Here is a 21,898-nt window from a genome sequence, read left to right as displayed (position 1 = left end):
GGAACGTTTTAAAGAAAACAGTTTTCAAGTCTGGAAGGAATGCTTTCCTTATTCTGTCACTGGTCTGGCATTTTAACCTGGAGATGACAAAAATCTGCTTTTCCTAAATACAGCCTCTAAATATACCAGCTCATGAAGGACACTGCCAGCACTGAACAATACATGGACTCACTGTTTCTCTGCCAAACTGATATCCCTGCCATAGATCTAAAATATCTGGAATATCCTATAATTCTGTAAGTGAGAGGAGGTATTGCACATTCTCTATGCAAGAAGGCCATGCCTGGTAAAAAAAGCTGTGTTATTCATACAACTCTTCGTGTTAATTACTTCATTTTTACTATAGAGTCACTCTGGATTTACAATTTGTCTGTAGTTGTACCAGCTTAATAAGAAACTTTTTAATGCTTCAGGGCCTTTATGCAATCATTAGGATGTTAGATATAGCTTGTTTAAAAATTTTAGATATTAATACCATCACTTACATGGTAGCAGCTCTACACAGTTCAAATAATAATATATCTGGCAGAAGTGGTCTCAAGGAGAATCCTGAACTTTCTCACACTTATTTTCACCAATTAGTGAAAGTGTTGATTGTGAAATAACTATATGCAATTCATTAAAATGGATGCAAAGAAGCATTTCGAATCCTGAATTCATTCAGAAATTTTCACCATCTGAAGATAAATTAAGGATCCTACACCAAATATAAAATATATTTTTAAGCACAAATACCAGGAAATTCACTAAGCTTAAAAAATGGATGTATCATTTCTATTAATTACTTATTGGCTATATACAGCTCCTTGCTTAATATTCACATGCAGCTGCCAATAACACAGTGTCACAACTTGATCTCAAACCCTAATATGTAGATAAGACTGTATCTCATAAAAGAAGGCTGACAAGGTAAATCTTTAATTTTTTTCATATTTACTGGAATCCCCAATTTTTCTCCTCTGTCAGCATGCAACTTGTGGAGCCCTGTTCCATTCCACCAGAATACAGAGCACATGCCCCCTCTGAAGCCAAGGGATCAATGTCTCCACAGAAATTATTTTTGTGCCTAATATTGCAGCTGTGTAATACCAATTAATTTGAAGCATTTTTGTTATTGGCTGCAAATGCCTTTCAGAATCAACTGACTGTGCAGTCAATGCAAGAATACGAAAACCTCTGCAAGAACCGCAGATCCCCCCCCCCCCCCCCCCCCAATAATGTTGTTCTTCACTTTTGCACAGTTAATCCTTTATTTATGCCAGCTGTATCATCCTACAATGTAATTCTATATGATGGCAAGGAATGAAAGTATGTTCATGTATTTGATTGCTAGCCACACCAAAAGAAATTTCTGAGTGCAAAATATATTATACAGAATTTTTATTATCAGGTATAAGAATTCAAAAGAATTTTTAACCAGAAGTTTTCATTAATTGTTCAACAATAATCTTGTGAAATTTATACGAATTTTGTTTGTAGTGAATGATGTGTACCACAGTCTGCTTTTAATATTTGTGCATATGATGTGGTTAAATATGCTCATGCAAAATTTTTTTGAAGGTATTTAATTACAAATTAGATGGTGGGGTCATGTTACACGCATGGGAGAAGCAAGGTTACCCAAGAGACTCACGGATTCAGCAGTAGAGGGTAGGAGGAGTCGGGGCAGACCGAGGAGAAGGTACCTGGATTCGGTTAAGAATGATTTTGAAGTAATAGGTTTAACATCAGAAGAGGCACCAATGTTAGCACTGAATAGGGGATCATGGAGGAACTGTATAAGGGGGGCTATGCTCCAGACTGAACGCTGAAAGGCATAATCAGTCTTAAATGATGATGATGATGGTATTTAATGTCTTTTTGGTATGTTTACAAATGTTAAGAATAGAAGCAGGTCAACAAATCCTAATTTTTAAGCATTCCTTGCAGTGTGCCCTATTAAAAGCATCACTTGAAATCAAACCAATTGGCAAATATGGCACAAATCCTATAGCTGTTCTATAACTACTTCATTTGTGTGGCCATATTGACTGTAGTTGCTTTACATTTCCTGAGGGTATTTTTGTTCTGTTGTTGCAACAACAACAAAATGTCCCCCCCCCCCCCCCCCCACCACCACCACCACCACCACCACCCCACCAGGCGCATTCCGCTTTATTGAGGTAAAGCATCAACAGTGGTCTTTAATTAAAGATATTTACAATTTGATTTGTTTTAAAAATCGAAAAACAGTTTGTTCACAATGTTTTAGTTTTTACTTACGGTAATTTCTGCATGGTCTCTGGCCTACATCAGGAAATGCTGGCCGGCCGAAGTGGCCGCGCGGTTCTGGCGCTGCAGTCTGGAACCGCGAGACCGCTACGGTCGCAGGTTCGAATCCTGCCTCGGGCATGGATGTGTGTGATGTCCTTAGGTTAGTTAGGTTTAACTAGTTCTAAGTTCTAGGGGACTAATGACCTAAGCAGTTGAGTCCCATAGTGCTCAGAGCCATTTGAACCATTTTGAACCAGGAAATGCTGTCTGCTAGCACATCTTTGGTGTTTTTCTTCATTAAGCACTGATACTTGTAGTCCAATTTTTAGTTGCTCTGCAGAACTATGCATTTCTTATGTTTTACACAGGACACTTTTTTGCACATCACTGTTCTCTGTTTATTTTAATATGTCTAAGTGTGTACAGTGGTTTGTGTTTTGTAGTGTTACCAACATAACATTGCCACTAATTTGCCTTTGGCGTATACTTTTTTTTAGTTTTAATTAATTGTATGTGTGTAATTCTATTTAATTATGATGCTTTGTATTTATATACAGTGTAAGAGTAGTGAAGTAATAGTAATGGAGTGGTCTTTCTTTGGGGGGGGGGGGGGGGGGGGGCAGAAGCCATTATTTGTGATCATACGTGAATAGTAGTGTGAGTTGGAAGAGAAGATGAGGAGCAAGAAGTGAAATTAAACTGGGAGGTGAGGGGAGGGGGGGGGGGGGGGGGGGTTGGATGGGAAAGAGTGAAGGAAGGAAAAGTCTCCTTTCTCTTTCACGCAATTTCTTCAATTACTTTAAATAGTGTGTGGTTTCCAATATATTTATTTGCTCATTGAGCAACTGTTTATTTTGTGTTAATGTTTTGCGTATGTGGAATACCACAGACCAAGCAATATTGAAAAAATATGATCATCATAAGAATCAGTAAAGACAAACACCTCCTCCCTTTCCAAGAAAATTTCCTCACACAGAGTATAACAAAATAAACAATTGCTAAATGATCAAATAAATATTGGAAACCGAACACTATATAAAATGCTTGAAGAAATTACATGAAAAGAGAGAGAGAGCCGTTTCCTCCTTCACCCTCTCCCACGCAACTACTCCCCCCCCCCCCCCCCCCCCCCCCCACTTCACTCCTTGCTCCTCACTTTCTCTTCCAACTCACACTCTATCACACGACTATTAATTTATGTCCACAAATCATGACTTCTCCCTCTGCCACCTAAATAAATCAGTCCATCACTATTCCTTCACTATTCTTACACAGCAACAAAATTAAATAGAATTATATATATAAAATTAACTAAAATACAAAAAAATACAGATCAAAGACAAACTACTGGCAATGTTATGTTGGCAACACCACAAATCACAATACACACTTAAAAGTGTAAAAATAAACAGAGAACAGTGGTGTACAAAAGTGTGTGCTGTGTAAAATATAAGAAATGCATAGTTCAGCAGAGCAACTAACAACCAGACTACAAGTATCAGTGTCTAAGAAAAACAAAGATGTGTTAGCAGATGGCATTTCCCAATGTACGCGAGAAACGAAGTGGAGATCACCATAAGTAAAAAGCAACATATTGTTAAAGATTTTTTTCTACCTTGAAAACAAATCAAATTGTAAATATATTTAATTACAGACCACTGATGATGCTTGACCTCAATAAAGTGAAATGCATCTGGTATTTAAAAAAAAAAAAAAAAAAAAAAAAAAAAAAAACCACACCACCCACGCTTTTTCTTGCAACTGCAGCGACTGAATGAAAATACCCTCAACTATTCTGTAACTTTTCAGTGAATTCAATATGATACAGACACCAGACGGAAGAACAGTTAGGAAAGATACATTAACCATTGTCTTGTCTGCTACTTCTTTCACAGTGATCTTCACTAATTGCTTCAGCAGCTGTCTTCCCACTACAGTTGCCCCAGACTGGTCTGCCTTCATACCAATGAGAAGCAATCAAGGTGTGACTGCATGGTCTACCGTTTCACCAGGTCACTTCACCTGCTCATAAAGCAGTCAAAACACCAATACCGGGTGCGTAAACCACACGCCCTATTTCTGAGGTAGTTTAAAAACAGTAAATCTTTCTTTGTTTCAGGTCTGGTTTGTGAATTGAGTGCTGAGGGTCACAGAGTTGCTGCTTAATTTTTGTCAAATTTGATGTGCTTTCATTGTATCACTGTTGTCTGTCCAAGCAAAACTGGCATCAGTTCAGAAGAAAGCACAAACTCTGCTTTGGTATGCAAAAAATAAAAGCACTGTTATGATGCAAAGCCAGTTTCATTCTGTTTACAAAATTTAGCACTAGATGCTAAGAGGTTAATAGCATGGCATGGGTAGGTTTTGAACAATGGCAGCATTTTGAAGCAGCACCCATGGGGGTCAGCATGTTGAGAATATCTGCCAAGCATTCCAAAAACAGTGTACACAAAACTCTTAAGGCTTCAAGACAACTTCAGGTGCCACATGCAACTATTGATAACGTCCTTAGAAAGCTGTTGTGTCTGTACAGCTACATGGTGCTGATTCTGCAGACCATGAGACCCAATGATAAGCAACAGCGATATGATTCGCACGTGACATGCTTAACTGAATCAGCCGAAATCTACACTACTGGCCACTAAAATTGCTACACCATGAAGATGACATGCTACAGACGCGAAATTTAACCGACAGGAAGAAGATGCTGTGATATGCAAATGATTAGCTTTTCACAGCATTCACACAAGGTTGGCGCCGGTGGCGACATCTAAAATGTGCTGACATGAGGAAAGTTTCCAACCGATTTCTCATACACAAACAGCAGTTGACCGGCGTTGTCTGGTGAAATGTTTTGATGCCTCTTGCAAGGAGGAGAAATGTGTACCATCAAGTTTCTGACTTTGATAATGGTCGGATTGTAGCCTATCGCGATTCCAGTTTATCATATCACAACATTGCTGCTCGTGTTGGTCAAGATCCAATGACTGTTAGCAGAATATGAAACGCCATACTGGATCCCAACAGCCTCGTATCACTAGCAATCGAGATGACAGGCATCTTACTGCATGGCTGTAACAGATCGTGCAGCCACGTCTCGATCCCTGAGTCAACAGATGGGGACGTTTGCAAGACAACAACCATCTGCACGATCAGTTCGACGATGTTTGCAGCAGCATGGACTATCAGCTCAGAGACCATGGCTGTGGTTACCCTTTGTAATGGTACTTGAATTACGTAACCATTACGGCAGCTCACCTGAACCTCTTGATACCAGCAATATTCTACTGTGTTTCTGTAAAATAGTTAACATGTTTCTGAGACAACATTCAGATTTGATTTCATTAATGTAGAGGTACTTTGATACATCGATATGTTTATGTTGCAATGATATTATTCTTATGTGTATTCTTTCTTTTGTCACTATGATCTTTGACGTACTTGTAACTCTGATTTTTGGGCGCGTAAGCGATTATTAGTTAGTTAGAGTGTCGGACCTTGAGAAAGTCAAGTCTTGGATGTCATGCTGGAAAGACGCATATTACAGCCAGTTTATAAAATGTGAACTTTAACAGTGAGGAAGATGTTTTCAAGTATGTTTTGTATTGTGAAGTGATGTTTTGTGTGTTACGTGATATTGCAACAAAAGCAATAAAAAGGAAGTGTAACTTAAATACAGAGTGCCGGTTATTTTTTTACTTCACCATTGTGCTAACTTTGAAAGGTTTAATCTTCAAGAATGGTTTGTGAAGTGCATCTACAAAACTTTTGAGTATAGCAGAATAAAACCTAGGCCTCTTTGCATCCGAGCTTGGAATCATCACCACCTAGATTTTCAACGATTGAGCCATGATTTCACAATGAGACCAGCGTGGGAAACATGAAAAGATGAGTGCCTAGTTTATTCATTATTATATGAAATGACTTTATTAACTGTGCTCTAATGACACCTGCCACATAACAACTTAGTTGTTGCCCGAAAATGCAGTATTTAGCAGCGTGAGCAACACCACAATCATTATTAAATGTTGACCTTTGTTGTGGTAGGGTTGTTAGACCTTGATGCTGCATCACAGACAGGAGTGCCTGCGATGGTGTACTCAACGACGAACCTGGGTGCACGAATGGCAGAATGTCATTTTTTCGGATGAATCCAGGTTCTGTTTACAGCATCATGATGGTCGCATCCGTGTTTGGTTACATCGTGGTGAACGCACATTGGAAGCGTGTATTAGTCATCGCCATACTGTTGTATCGCCCGGCGTGATGGTATGGGGTGCCACTGGTTACATGTATCGGTCACCTCTTGTTCGCATTGACGACACTTTGAACAGTGGATGTTACATTTCAAGTGTGTTACAACCCGTGGCTCTACCCTTAATTTGATCCCCGCGAAACCCTGCATTTCAGCAGGATAATGCACAACCGCACGTTGCAGGTCCTGTAGGGCCTTTCGGGATACAGAAAATGTTCGACTGCTGCCCTGGCCAGCACATTCTTCAGATCTTTCACTAATTGAAAACGTCTGGTCAATGGTGGCCGAACAACTGGCTCGTCACAATACGCCAGTCACTACTCTTGATGAACTGTGGTATCGTGTTGAAGCTGCATGGGCAACTGTACCTGTACACTGCATCCAAGCTCTGTTAGGCTCAATGCCCAGGCATATCAAGGCCATTATTACGGCCAGAGGTGGTTGTTCTCGGTACTGATTTCTGAGGATCTATGCACCCACATTGCGTGAAAATGTAATCACATATCAGTTCTAGCATAATATATTTGTCCAATGAATACACGTTTATCATTTGCATTTCTTCTTGGTGTAGCAATTTTAATGGCCAGTAGTGTAGTTTTCTTTTGAATTGTGATGTTTTCTGGTAAGGCCACATTCCATGTATCTAGAGCTGTGGTAAACACAATATTCGCATTTGTGGATCACAGAATCCACATAGTTTCAGGAAAAAGGTGAGAGATAGCTCGAAAGTGGACTTTTAGTGTGGCCTCATGTAGGACCACACAACTGGACCATTGTTCTTTACTGAGGTGACTGTCACAGGAACAAAACATCTACACATGTTTGAGAGTTTTACTTTCCCCCGGGCTGAAGACATGCAACCAAAACTGTGGCTTCACAAGATGATGATCCACTTTACTGATTGTTGGATGTTTGGAAAACTTTGAATCAAACATTTCCAGGCCACTGGTCTGGATGATGGACCCATGAACTGGCCTACACCACATTCTGCTGATGTCGCACGATGTCTCACATCTTCTGTCTAGTTTCATATGTGTGTGTATATATCATAGTTGTGTTTGAAAAGATTTTCATTTTTTAATATGCTCTCTTTTGTGAAAATTAGCATTTCGTATATATACAAGCAAGGCAGTGGCAATATTTCCAGAGGGGTCTACAGGTTCCTTACAGTTAGCTCTTTTTATCACCCTGATAATCTTTTTCTGTATTTTAAATGTTTCTGTAGTATTTGTGGAATTCCCCCAAAAAATTATTCTGTACATAAGTAGCAATTGTATACTGCAATGATGCATTGTCAGCACTGAGCAACTTGTATTTTGAGTGAGGATCCTAGCAGCATATGCTAGTGAATTCCGTCTCTTATTTAAATTGTTTAGACATACCTCCCACTTCAGATCTGCCTGAAGATGTACACCTAGGAATCTTGTATTACTGAACTTCAACACATTTTTTTCCTTCGATACTGAAACCAGGGTTTGCAGGATGGAGGTTGTGTGTGGTATGAAATTTAACTGCCAGTTTTTTCAGAATTGCCAAAACTGGCTGTGAAAATAAAATAAAATAACTTCTCAAACTGCAAGAGTGTTAGGCGTTTTTCCTTATTAAATATGAACATTTATGTGAGAAAAAGAAATAAAATAATGTTGAAAAGACTAAAAGTGTCAAAATATGAACTTTTTAATAAAGTGTTTACGTGGGGACTTACATTGGCAGAATAAAGTATTTAATTTGTCTGGTAACAATTTACTTCATGAAATAATGATGGAGTGTCTTTCGTTGTGTGAAGCTGTAACATTTTTGCACAGCAGTGTCAATTGCCATCTGAAGTGCAGGGTGGTGGTTGGTATTGCCTCAGAGTGTGTTCCACGTGGCCCATGGTGACCTTTAGTACAGCACAGCCATCGGTCTGACTCGTCATCGGTAAGTCTGAGCCTGATTACACACACACACACACACACACACACACACACACACACACACACTAAGTTGGGGTGTCGACAAAGTCAGTTACAGAAGAGTCTGTAACTTCCAACTGTTTGTCTGAATGTAACCACTCAGTTATTTCCACATTTTCTGCCTCTTCACGGCCTGGCAACCTTCTAATTAAATCAAATTATGTGCAATACCTGAGTTTCTCCAGGCTCATACAAATGTACAAATTATTAAAGGAATGAAGGTGGGTGATGTCGGCAACCACAGATATTTCAACAGAAGCACACCCTGCCACTTTCACAGTTCTGCCTTGAGAATAGCAGGGTGCGCTTCTGCTGAAATATTGGTGGTTGTTGACAATGTCACTCGGTTGCATACCTGTAAGAGTTTTGAACACACCATGTGTGATTGTCCTCGTCAACAGAATCTTCAGTTTCTGTGTTCTACATGACTTAGAAATTGCATCTGACTTTAGCTCGCTCCAAGACTCATTGATCCAGTACACAACATCCTTCACTGACACTTTCTTTCAAGCTCCTACAATGCTTCCATTGTCATCCGAATGCAAGGATTGATTGTACTAATCACCAATGATATCTAGACAAATTGGAGATTTTTACTTTTCCCCAGATTCTAGACATGCCACAAACACCCTGAACCATTGGCTACATCAAACTGGTAACAACTGATGGGAGAAACATGGTGAGGATGCCATCACACTGCAGTTCTTCTACACATGGAGGTCAGGAGGCATTAACCATTGTCAAAATAGCTTTGCATGGCAATTCATTTTCTTGTATAAACTATTTGCACTCTGGTAGAAATGAGATCAAAAACCAATTCTCGAATATTTCCAGATTCATCCGGGTATTATTTCGATACACGTAAATACCCAGAGGTGCCAACATGGTTACATTCTTGAATGCTCTCAACTTGACAGACTTCTCAATCACAAGGAGTTTGAGTTTGCAGTTTCCAGCTGCATATGAAGCTACCATAGCCGTGAGCCACTCTTTACTTTTTTTGGCCCAGGAGCACTTTTTTCTTCAGGAGAAGGAAGTGTGTTTGCCAGTAAAAGTTCTGAAATTCAACCAGTTTCATCACAGTTGGAAATGTGTTCACTGGATGAATTTTCTTCAGCTATGGTGTTTTTAAACTTTACAGTATATTTCAAAATGGCCTCAGAGTCATCAGAGAGGTTTTTCTCAGCATATGTGTAGTTGAGGCACTCCGTACCCCTCTTCCACTTTTCCACTTTTCAAACAAGCTAACAATGGCGGCAAAACTGTCATCTCCCTCCTGTAGTTGGTTTCCTTTTATATAAAAAGGGATTTCTCCTGCAATGATGGTTCAAAAATTGCCGTCCCTTCCGTCTTTGTGCCGTACACCACATGTACAATGCCTCACCTTTTTTCAGATTCAAACTTCTTTGCAGTTTTTCAGTTAAGGGATTCTGCAGAGCAGTTGTTTGAAGAAAACTGCTCCAATTTAACCATTAAATACAGTTGCGCAGTCCCTGGGACCGGACTGCGTTTCACACTCCTGTTTCTAAGAATGCTATTGGCCTTTGTGAGCTGGGCTGGCCAGTAGCTTCCGATACTCAGCCTGCTGCTTGTTGACATGGTAGTCATTGTTGAAAGTGCTCTGTTTGCTTCAATGTTGTTGAAATGTCATCCAGGGGACTGCACAACTGTGTTAGTGTAAATCAGTGACAGATTAAATAATCAAGAATTATCGATGAAGTGGGAGTGACGTATCCAACTTGATTTCTCTGATGTGGAGGAGGGCGATTTTATACATGGTGAACATGAATCGGAATCATGTGTGCCTGGCAAGAGTGAAAGAGGTGAGGAAAGAACTTGCCCCCCTACTAACAGCCGTGTACCGCAAGTCTCTAGAGGAACGGAGGGTTCCAAATGATTGGAAAAGAGCACAGATAGTCCCAGTCTTCAAGAAGGGTCGTCGAGCAGATTCGCAAAACTATAGACCTATATCTCTGACGTCAATCTGTTGTAGAATTTTAGAACATGTTTTTTGCTCCAGTATCATGTCGTTTTTGGAAACCCAGAATCTACTATGTAGGAATCAACATGGATTCAGGAAACAGCGATCGTCTGAGACCCAACTCACTTTATTTGTTCATGAGACCCAGAAAATATTAGATACAGGCTCCCAGGTAGATGCTAATTTTCTTGACTTCCGGAAGGCGTTCGATACAGTTCCGCACTGTCGCCTGATAAACAAAGTAAGAGCCTACGGAATATCAGACCAGCTGTGTGGCTGGATTGAGAGTTTTTAGCAAACAGAACACAGCATGTTGTTATCAATGGAGAGACGTCTACAGACGTTAAAGTAACCTCTGGCGTGCCACAGGGGAGTGTTATGGGACCATTGCTTTTCACAATATATATAAATGACCTAGTAGATAGTGTCGGAAGTTCCATGCGGCTTTTCGCGGATGATGCTGTAGTATACAGAGAAGTTGCAGCATTAGAAAATTGTAGCGAAATGCAGGAAGATCTGCAGCGGATAGGCACTTGGTGCAGGGAGTGGCAACTGACCCTTAACATAGACAAATGTAATGTATTGCGAATACATAGAAAGAAGGATCCTTTATTGTATGATTATATGATAGCGGAACAAACACTGGTAGCAGTTACTTCTGTAAAATATCTGGGAGTATGCGTGCGGAACGATTTGAAGTGGAATGATCATATAAAATTAATTGTTGGTAAGGCGGGTACCAGGTTGAGATTCATTGGGAGAGTGCTTAGAAAATGTAGTCCATCAACAAAGGAGGTGGCTTACAAAACACTCGTTCGACCTATACTTGAGTATTGCTCATCAGTGTGGGATCTGTACCAGATCGGTCTGACGGAGGAGATAGAGAAGATCCAAAGAAGAGCGGCGCGTTTCGTCACAGGGTTATTTGGTAACCGTGATAGCGTTACGGAGATGTTTAATAAACTCAAGTGGCAGACTCTGCGAGAGAGGCGCTCTGCATCGCGGTGTAGCTTGCTCGCCAGGTTTCGAGAGGGTGCGTTTCTGAATGAGGTATCGAATATATTGCTTCCCCCCTATTTATATCTCCCGAGGAGATCACGAATGTAAAATTAGAGAGATTAGAGCGCGCACGGAGGCTTTCAGACAGTCGTTCTTCCCGCGAACCATACGCGACTGGAACAGGAAAGGGAGGTAATGACAGTGGCACGTAAAGTGCCCTCCGCCACACACCGTTGGGTGGCTTGCGGAGTATAAATGTAGATGTAGATGTAGAAAGGGCTAAAAGAGAAGCAAAAAGCAAAGAAGATGACAAACGTGCTAGGAAATACGGCTATGGCAGAAATAGGTTCAAGTGGTCAAGAGTAGAACTAAACAGGAATGTCAGAACTCCAGCTCATAATATACTGAAGATTTCGACACAATCTTAGAAGACAATCACAGGTCTCGCAGCTTGGAGCTATATTTTCAGTGATGATATGCTGAACGGAATACTCACATGGGAAAAAAAGGGGTGGGTGGAGGGGGTGGGGGGGAGGAGGGAGGTGGCAATGATATTTTCCATATTACTATGTCATCAGCAAGATTTGCTGTAATTCTGAACTGCCTGAGGTATGAAAACCTTCATGGCAGGGAGTTGTGTAATATTTCTGATCCAGCAGCTGTTATAACAAACATTCTACATAAATCCAATGAAAATTCTTGGGGCTAATGCTGCAGTTCACAAAATGATGATCGACTTTAGAGGACATTGTAGGTTCAAAATGTATATTCCATCTAAACCAATGAAGTACCACCTGAAGCTTCAATGCTGTGCTGATTCCAGGAGTAATTAGGTCTTCAACACCTGTCTCTATTGTGCAAAAGGTACTTGTGCCGTGGCGGCGGTATTCCTGATTGATTCTTGATTGTTGGGCCTCCGAGTGGTATTTCTTTCTCCGTTGTGGGGCGCTTCCTGGCAGTGGGTGGCGCAGTCTCTGCCCGGTGACATGTGCGCGGGCAGTGAAGTTTGGGGCGCGAGCAATGCCTTTTGCGTTGGGTCCCTCCGCACTGTCGCTGGCCAGGGCTGGTGTTACTTGCTGCTCCACCAGGTCTGTGGTTGGAGTCGTTGCCTGATTGCCAGCTTTCCTGCCCTGTCTGACTGCGCTTGCTGAGGCCTGGGTGACAATACTCATGCTGCATCATCTTTCTTGCGGCAATTTCCCTGGACTGCACCTTGCCAGGAGCTTGTGGCTGTGCTGCTCCCGGATATAGTTTACAGAGGAGTACTTTTCCGTCCTCGGAAGTTTGGTTCTGTTTGTGTGTTTCAGAGTGCTATGGCCAGATGAAGAAGATTATCTTCGTTGTTATGATTGTGTCAGAAATGTGGGCAAACACCAGTGTTCATGTTTCTCAGCTTTCTGTGGGGTGATGTACCTTACTTTGTGTGTTTTCCTTGGCGTCCTATTGTGCTGTTGCAGAACTTTGTTTAACCTTTTCCCTCCTTACTCTCCTGCAAAATGCCTTTGGATCCTGTGGCCTGTAATTTCGCTTGTGCCAAGATCCTGGGTTTTGGAGGATAATAGATTAAATTATGTTTTGGAATTTATGGGATTCTGTGTGTGTGTCTGGGGTTTTTGCTAGCCTGTGCCCATACAATTTCCCATTTCCTCGCCCGGGGGTCGTACGTAAAGTTTAAGGTGAGTGAATTTTGGTAGTTCCCATCCAGTGGTTCGGTGTGCCCCATGACAAATTTTTTTTTTTTTTTTTTTGCTTAAGGTTGGCTCTTCTGTGCCCGTGCGCAAGTGTGTATGTGGGCGATGGCGATCGTTTCCTGACTTGTTTACCGTTTCTTGCCGACTCCTCTGCATAGACTCCCGAATCTGTAATTTGGTCTATGCCATGTTATAGTTGCTTCAGGTTGGTTCGCACACTCCCCTTGGTAATGACATCTGCGCACCTATGAGACTGAATAATATTTTGAACTATTGTAAGCTGGCGGTTGTCGCCATGTGTGTTAAATTTTAACTTTTACTTGAGTGTGGTGTAATTGTATTTTGTTAACTGAGCTAATTTTATCTTACCTACTGAAAAATTTTGGTGCTACCATTTGTTTCCCCCTTGTTCCCCTACTAAGGCTCAGTACTGATAGAGCAGGACTTTCCCCAGACGAGAGGAAAAATGCAGTCACCAATCAGCCTGTCCTCAGATTGTGCAAGCCAATAATAGCACATAGTAACCGAAACATTATCACTGATAACTGGTATGTGTCAATCAAACTTGCAGACGTGCTGCACAAATATGGTTTGACCATAATGGAAACAGTGTGAAAGAACTGAAAAGAAATTCCGGCACCTTTTTGCCTTCCCATGAAGGTAATGTTGGAACAACCCTGTATGCATTTACCAAAACATCACATTGAATTCCCATGTGCCTAAGAAAGGATGAGCAGTAATTCTTATATCCACAATGCATGATTCCATAGAAGACGGTGTGGGATGTGAAAAATCTGTAATTATAGCTCACTATAACAACACAAAGGGTGGTTTTGATACTGTAGATGGAAAGAGTGCTCAATTTTGTTCAAGCCACCATACACAACGCTGGCCCAGGCTGTGTTTTTCCATATTCTTGATGTGAGTATTATCAGTGCATAAACTGTTCATAAGTCATTCAAGGAAAGACCTGCAATTACCAGTATGAACTTCATGAAAACTATGGCAAAAGAACTGATCCAACTTTCATTGCACAAAAGAATAATAAACAAATACTTTCCAGGAGAATTGAGAGATTTTTTATCTATGAAGTTCTAGCAGCTGAGGCACATCTCCATGAAGACCTGGAAAAGGAGGCTACCTAGGGATGGAAGGAAGACATGTTTTATTTGTCCAGCAAAAAAGAAGAGGAAGCCAAGTTATTTGTGTAGCAAGTGCGAGGTCCTAATTTGTTTTGAATGCTCACATAAGGTGTGTCCACAGTGCATGAAAGATGATGCGGAATGTGCAGATTTTTTCTGTGTAATTCATTGCCAATAATACTCATTAACTTTAACAATGATGGTACCTGTTAAACATTAATCTGCAACAACCAAGTTTCAAGAGGAACTACACTTTAATATTTCGATGTGTGTCCATCCTTGTAAATTTCGATAAGAATTTTGAGTGCAATATGAACAGGTCTCTTCCACAATACCAAAACAATATTTTGTACAGGGTTAGCCAGCGAAACGGGCAGACTGGAGATGGCCTTGACAGCTGCAATGTGAGTGGTGGGGGTAATGATGGCCGGCTCCATTCTACCTGCATGTCCCGCCATTTAGTTGCGATGGATCATTGGACGGGTGAACACCGTGGCTATGCGGTTAAAGCGTATTATACGAATGGTGAGAGTTTGGTGAAAATGCAACGTGCTTTTCGACGCCATTTCAACATACCGCGCAACAGGCCTGTTCCCTCGGATAATGCAATTCATTCATGGATAAACAACCTTGAACAAACTGGATCCACGTCTCAAAAATGAGGTGGGAGTGCAAAAACTGTTCTAATCCCTCAAAACATCGCTGCTGTTCAACAGGCAATGCTCAGAAGCCCAAGCCGATCTGCCAAACAACGTGCTCTACGTCTTGGAACAAGTGACACTTCGGTGAGAAGGATTCTTTGTCAAGATTTACATTTTCACCAATACAAAATACAGATTTTACAATCTCTCAAACCAAGTGACTATCAGAAACAATTACAATTTTGTGAGGAAATGGCCAGAAGACTTGAATAAAATGATGACCAAGTAAACCACTTGTGGATGAGTGATGAGACGCATTTCCACCTCTCTGGTTTTGTTAATAAACAGAGCTTCAGATACTGGTCGGAGGAAAACCCTGGCGCACTTCACGAAATGCCTCTTCATGCTCAAAAAGTGACGGTTTGGTGCGCAATGTCGGCAAGAGGAATCATAGGCCCATTTTTCTTCGAGGATATCAATGGAAGTGCTGCGACTGTTAACTCTGTGCATTATGTTGCAATGATCCAGAACTTTCTTACGCCAGAATTCGCCCGTTTTCCAGGGAATGAATGCACAATGTTCCAACAAGATGGGGCAACAAGTCACACTGCAAGAGTTGCCATGAATGCTGTGAATGCTTTGTTTCCAGGTGGTGTCATTTCCCGAAACGGGGATATCCCTTGGCCCCCTTGCTCTCCAGATTTGACAACCTGCGACTTTTTTCTATGGGGTTACTTAAAACAAACTTTTTTCAGAGCGATCCACCCATAACTATCCCAGCCCTAAAACAACGAACTCAGGACGAAATTGATGGAATACCAGTCAATATGCTGCAAAATGTCATGGGAAACTTCCGGGCCTGGCTGCAGAAGTGCATAGATTCCAATGGAGGACATTTGGCAGATGTTATATTCAAAAAAATAATTTTTTCACTTATTGTACAGTAAATGGCCACCTTCGTACTTTATATTTATAGCAATTAGATTAAAAAAATAAATTTTCTTAAAGAATTTGTTACTTATTTAAATCTTCCCGTTTCACTGGCTAACCATGTACATACAGGGTGTCCCATTTATCTTGACCACCCTAAATAACTGTTTGTATAGATGCAAATTACAAAATGTTTCAAGCAAATGTTCTTTAGCCGTGAGGGGGACATCAATCAGCATGATTTCCTTCATTGTAGCTTTATTTTTTACAAAGATATGAACAACAGAATGACTTTTTTAAGTGGCACCCTGTATTTTTTATTCAGTAATCCATTCCCTCTTCTAAAGACCTATTCAAAAAATGTATAAAAGTATACCATTCACTGAAACACAATGTTATTAATTACATAACATAACACTGACTTTGATGCTCTCAGTGCTTAGTGCAGGTACTCGAGGTAATGCAACACACCCACATGCTGATGTTGACAGAGGACAAATGTAAACGTAAGTAGAATGCACACCCGTCATTCCATCAACCATCATCAGTAGAAGATTTGTATGAGTAGAATGTATACCAATGAAGAGAAGGTAGAAATGCTACTTATCTATAGGGAATGTAAGTTAGCAGAACAGTAATTGCAATACAGTGTTCTTAGGTATGGGTAGATTTAGTACAGTAGTTTAGTCCTTTTAAATACTGTTGTGTAGAGTAGGCATACAGTAAAGGCTGTCCTTCCTGCAAACTGCATAGACATAATGTTTCTTTTATTGTTGTCATTGAAGGTAGGCGAAATGCTATGCAGGCAGTGGAACTGTATCTAGAGCGATATCCTGACAAGAACCCACCTTCCCAACGGATGTTTTCTCATCTTACTGTGACGCTTCAGGAAACAGGAAGTTTCAATCCACGACAACACAATCATCGTAGCACTCGCACAGATGAAGCTGCTGAAGTTACTGTTCTCGCGTCCGTTGCAATGAATCCACATGTGAGCACAAGACAGCTTGAACACGAGGTTGGCATTCCTAAAACCAGTATTACAAGTCACCAGTTCCATCCTTACCACATACACCTACATCAAGAATTGCATGGGAATGATTTCCAGAATCGTGTACAGTTCTGTCAGTGGGCACAGCAGCAAATCATCGCCAACCCGAACTACTTCTCCAATGTTCTATTTACCAATGAATGTTCCTTCTCAAAACAAAGAACAGGTAAATGCAAGGAACATGCATTATTGGTCCCGTGACAACCCACAATGGCTTAGACAGGTGGAACATCAGCGTCAATGGAGAGTTAACATATGGTGTGGGATGCTTGGTACTACAATTATTGGCCCTTATTTCATCATCAATGGTAGTCTAAATGGCACAGCATATGCCAACTTCCTCAGACGAATTCTTCCTGGTCTTCTGGATGAAGTGCCACTAAGAACCAGAATTCTTATGTGGTATCAACATGATGGATGTCCATCACATAATGCCTTGTGTGCACATCGTGTTCTGATCTGAAAGTATCCTGCCAGATGGATTGGTCTAGGAGGAACCGTTACTTGGCCTGCTAGGTCTCCTGATTTAAATCCTCAGGACTTTTTTCTTTAGGGATGCATTAAAGACGCTGTCTATCCCGATATTCTGACAACTCCAGAGGATATGCAGGAACGTTATCGTGCTTGTCATTCTCTTCAGCATGCAACAATGGAAGCAGTAAATAATTCTTTCAATCAACGAGTGCACCAGCATATATGTGTCCAGGGTCACCACTCTGAGCATCTTTTGAATGTTCTACACCCGGGAAATGGTACAGGACAGTCAGTCACTTTTGTGTTTGTGATCCCGAGCTCAAAGTCAATGTTGTGTTATGTAATTAATAATATTGTGTTTCAGTGAATGGTACACTGTGATACATTTTTGAATAGGTCTTTAGGATAAGAAATAAATTACTGAATAAAAAATACAGGGTGTCATTTAAAAAAAGTCATACCGCTGTTCACATCTTTGTAAAAATCAAAGCTACAATAAAGGCAATCATGCTGATTGATGTCCCCCTCACGGCTAAAGAGAATTTGCTTGAAACGTTTCGTAATTTGCATCTGAACAAACAGTTATTTAGGGTGGTCAAGATAAATGGGACATCCTGTATGTTACCATTTATGTATAACAGAAGAATAAACGTATACTAAATGCAAAAAGTAGTGCTCGATGGTGGCTTTCTGAGCATGCGACCCGTGGGACTGCACGACTGTAGCTGCATGACTGTGATTAAGGGTTAAGCCAGTTTCTTCACCAATCAATAACAATAACCTTGCGAACACTGTTTCAAAGACACTTTTTAAGTCATTTCAGTGCTTTTAACTTAGCATTAAAATGCACAAATTTCCTTTCTTTTGTTGCAGCATTAATTTTTAAAAGGCGTACAAACAAAAACAGTTGAAAAAGAAAACGAAATCCAACACTGTGCTGTGCCGACAACAACAACTGAAACACCCCTTCAACAAAAAAGATTGCTTTTGTAAGCGATTAACAACTAGGAGAAGCCTATGCGTGGTGTCACTGCCACAAACACAACTAAGGTGAGTGATTGGTTTGACAGGTGGTGTGCTACGAGTGGGCAAACAGATCAAGGATTGATACACTGTACAGTAGACATTCCCCCATCCCCCTAACTAGGCTCGGAATTACGGAAACTCTAAATATTGAGACTCTACTGTATCTTCTCAATAGTTTCTTTGTGAGTGCTTACTAAAAAAGTAAGTGGATTATTTTGGCAAACATTTGGCTAAGACTGAAAAAAAGAAAGAATTTTCATAAAACATTAACTAACCTTAATTGTGGTATCATCAAGTCTACAGCTATCATCTTCCTCTTTGTCTTTCTGATAATGTTTCTTGGGAGTTTCTTCCAATTTTGGTGAACATTTTGGAGTTAATGTGATTTCTGGTAATGAAATTGGTTCCAGGTGACTTATATGCTGCATCAATTTGGATGCCAGTTGTTTGGTTTCTTCTCTATGACAAAAACAGTAAACATGTTTATTATCACAAGTATTATTTCCAAACATATAAAATTATGAGATGTTTTCTACAATAAAATGGTTATATTTTTCTGCTCTTGTCCAAAAGCCTCCTCACCTGTAAAACACGGAGAGGTCTACACAGTCATCTAATTTAACTTCAGCGATACAATGCAGCTTAGGGAACTAAAGACTAAAGTGTCACTTACAGTTCGGATTGTAAATAAAGGATAGAAAATTCTAAATCTGAGTAATCTGGTTGAAGATCTGCTAATAACTGATTGCTCTGACATCAACTGACAATTAATCAACTTGCCAAAACCAGTAAACATACAGAGATGTCTGCAGGAGTGATTTAAGTCAAATGACACACAAGCATATTTGCGCTGAAAACAGCAGCAAGACAGGCTCATTGAAAGAATCTCTAAAAAGTTTATTGTTAAAATTCCTAGAGCATACATTGTAAAATTACTGACAAAAGATATTATTTCTTTCTATACAGATCTCATATAACGGAAATAAAATTAAAGAAGCTTTGTGCAGGTGTGTCAACAACATATGAAAAGGACAAATGCTATTCACCATAAAGATGACATGCTGAGTTGCAGACAGGCACAACAAAAGTTCTACTGCCACCATTGCACAGATTTTTGTGTTGGTATAAATACCAACCACTTGTCCATATGGATGACAGCCACCACCATGCTGTGGCCATGAGCATTGTTGACCACGTTGTGGCACAAAACGCAGTTGAGCATTACATGCTTGATTTCAATGGCTGCTTCACAACCCAAGCCATTTGGGTCCTCCTCTCCACCATCAGCTTTTCTAAACTGTGCAGATGGGAGTTGTAATAACAACACATTCTCCACTCCTGAAATTATTCCAGCCTCAATCTATGGTACCCCACTGTCCTCATACCCTCCACCCAACAGTACCTGCCTATTCTGCATTTTCCCTTTCCTGCTCCTCTCCTCTGCCCCTCTCCTCCTTCTTCCCTGCCCTGCAGATTCCCAACACTGCACCTTGGAGTTTCCATGTTGCCATCTACTCCCTCCATGTTCTGCCAGATAGTGCTTTTCTTTCCCCTTTCCCCCACCCGTCCCCTTCACCACCCACTCCAAAATAGATGCTTTAATTCAACGTGACAGTTGTGTTCTGCTCTGAGTTGCAGGAGACGGCAGTCTTGTGTGCTTGAGGTGTGCTTGCTTCTGTGAATATGTGTGTGTGTGTGTGTGTGTGTGTGTGTGTGTGTGTGTGTGTGTGTGTTCTTTTCTGAACAAGGCTTTGGCCAAAAGCTAAATCTTAACAATCTTTTTCTTGTGCCTGTCTGCAACTCAACATGTTATCTTTATGGTGAGTAGGAATCTATTTATCCCATATACTGCTGATATTCCAACCTGGAGTTTCCATTTTTTGATAATTGTAGGTGTGCGTGTTTCGACCCAGTGAAGCTTTTACACATACTAGGTAATTCAGCTGTTAAGGATGCTCCAAAGCACTGATACATGAAACTGTGTTATGGCTGGTTACTGTGGTTTCTGGCTTAAGGCACATAGGTTGTGGCTGGAGAATCTGAGCGAATCTGTAAAACTGGGTATGCAAGAATTGACAAATTTGATTGATCATCTTTCTGAGTACTCGACAGTGTGCCCTAACTGTTATGTCATGAGATGAATGTGGTTAACATATTTAACACAAAAACATTGAGAGCACAAATTGATTGTTAAAAAATCTTATATTCTGCTCCAGTTTCTCATTGTTGTTGTTGTGGTCTTCAGTCCTGAGACTGATTTGATGCAGCTCTCCATGCTACTCTATCATGTGCAAGCTTCTTCATCTCCCAGTACCTACTGCAACCTACATCCTCCTGCATCTGCTTAGTGTATTCATCTCTTGGTCTCCCTATACGATTTTTACCCTCCACGCTGCCCTCCAATGCTAAATTTGTGATCCCTTGATGCCTCAAAACATGTCCTACCAACCGATCCCTTCTTCTAGTCAAGTTGTGCCACAAACTTCTCTTCTCCCCAATCCTATTCAGTACCTCCTCATTAGTTTCTCATACTCAGCTTAAAGTTCACCAAATTTTTGATTTAGTCATAAAAAGTTAAAATCAAACACTTATCTGAGTAACGAATAAAACAATAACTTGGGAACTGTAGTTGACTAATTCACAAAATAAACAGTTGATTCATCCACCCTGGAAAAACATTACCCAAGTTAAATAAGTCTAACAACACCAACTCTTCAAGCAGATACCACATTATCTCATTGTCTGTTAAAGTAGATCAAACAATAAACTAGAGTTTGCTCTGTAATCATACGAAACAAACAGTTACAATTCATTTCTATAGTTCATAGCTTGGGGCAAACCCTTCTAGTCGACACCATCTGGGTAGTTTTCTTTTCGGTCGTCTTAAACATAACTATTTCATGTAGGTGACTAAGATATGGTAAGAACAGAAAGCAGATGCGTACACACATGGCAAACTAGTCTCGTTAAGCATTAGGATGAACATTAATCTAATGCCCCCATACCATAGACTAATCACTTAAACCCGCATTTGCCCTCTATCCATGACACCATGTAGAGAGGTTTGCAACAACCCAAGACAGTGACGCAAAGTCCGGTGATTTCCATGGCTGCCTCTCCTCCTCCCCTACTGGCCTAAAGGGCATGTGACCTCTCAACTATGGAAGCAGGTTATCAATTGCAATGATGATAAACAGAAACATTTACACCACAAACACAGAAAACTGGTGGGTATTTACAAGTTAAGCGATCCATGAATCAAAGTAACACTAGAATCAATTTCTCTCTCATGAGCAACTGGAATAAGGAACAACATGTGTAAGTTGTTCACTGCACTTACTGCAGTTTGAGAAGATGGGAGAGGAATGGTGAAGCAAAATTAAGATATTATTCATTTAGTTTCCTGTCCCAGTTGCATATAGAGGGTGTCTCGCCCAACTCTGACACCTCAAATATCTCTGGAACAACAATAGATATTCAAAAACGGTTTTCACCAGCAT

The 21,898-nt window shown here is 40.6% G+C and overlaps 1 protein-coding gene across 1 annotated transcript in view; it reads right to left on the bottom strand.

The window, feature by feature from the left end:
* LOC124611132 overlaps positions 1–21,898 on the bottom strand; it is a 236,098-nt gene that overhangs the window by 94,792 nt on the left and 119,408 nt on the right. Inside the window, exon 4 of the mRNA XM_047140217.1 lies at positions 18,674–18,857. Coding sequence (XP_046996173.1) covers positions 18,674–18,857 — 184 coding nt within the window. The remainder of the gene's footprint in view (positions 1–18,673; positions 18,858–21,898) is intronic.

Source organism: Schistocerca americana, chromosome 1 (genome assembly GCF_021461395.2).
Source record: "Schistocerca americana isolate TAMUIC-IGC-003095 chromosome 1, iqSchAmer2.1, whole genome shotgun sequence".
Lineage (NCBI taxonomy): Eukaryota > Metazoa > Arthropoda > Insecta > Orthoptera > Acrididae > Schistocerca > Schistocerca americana.
This window is presented reverse-complemented; position numbering and strand designations above follow the sequence as displayed.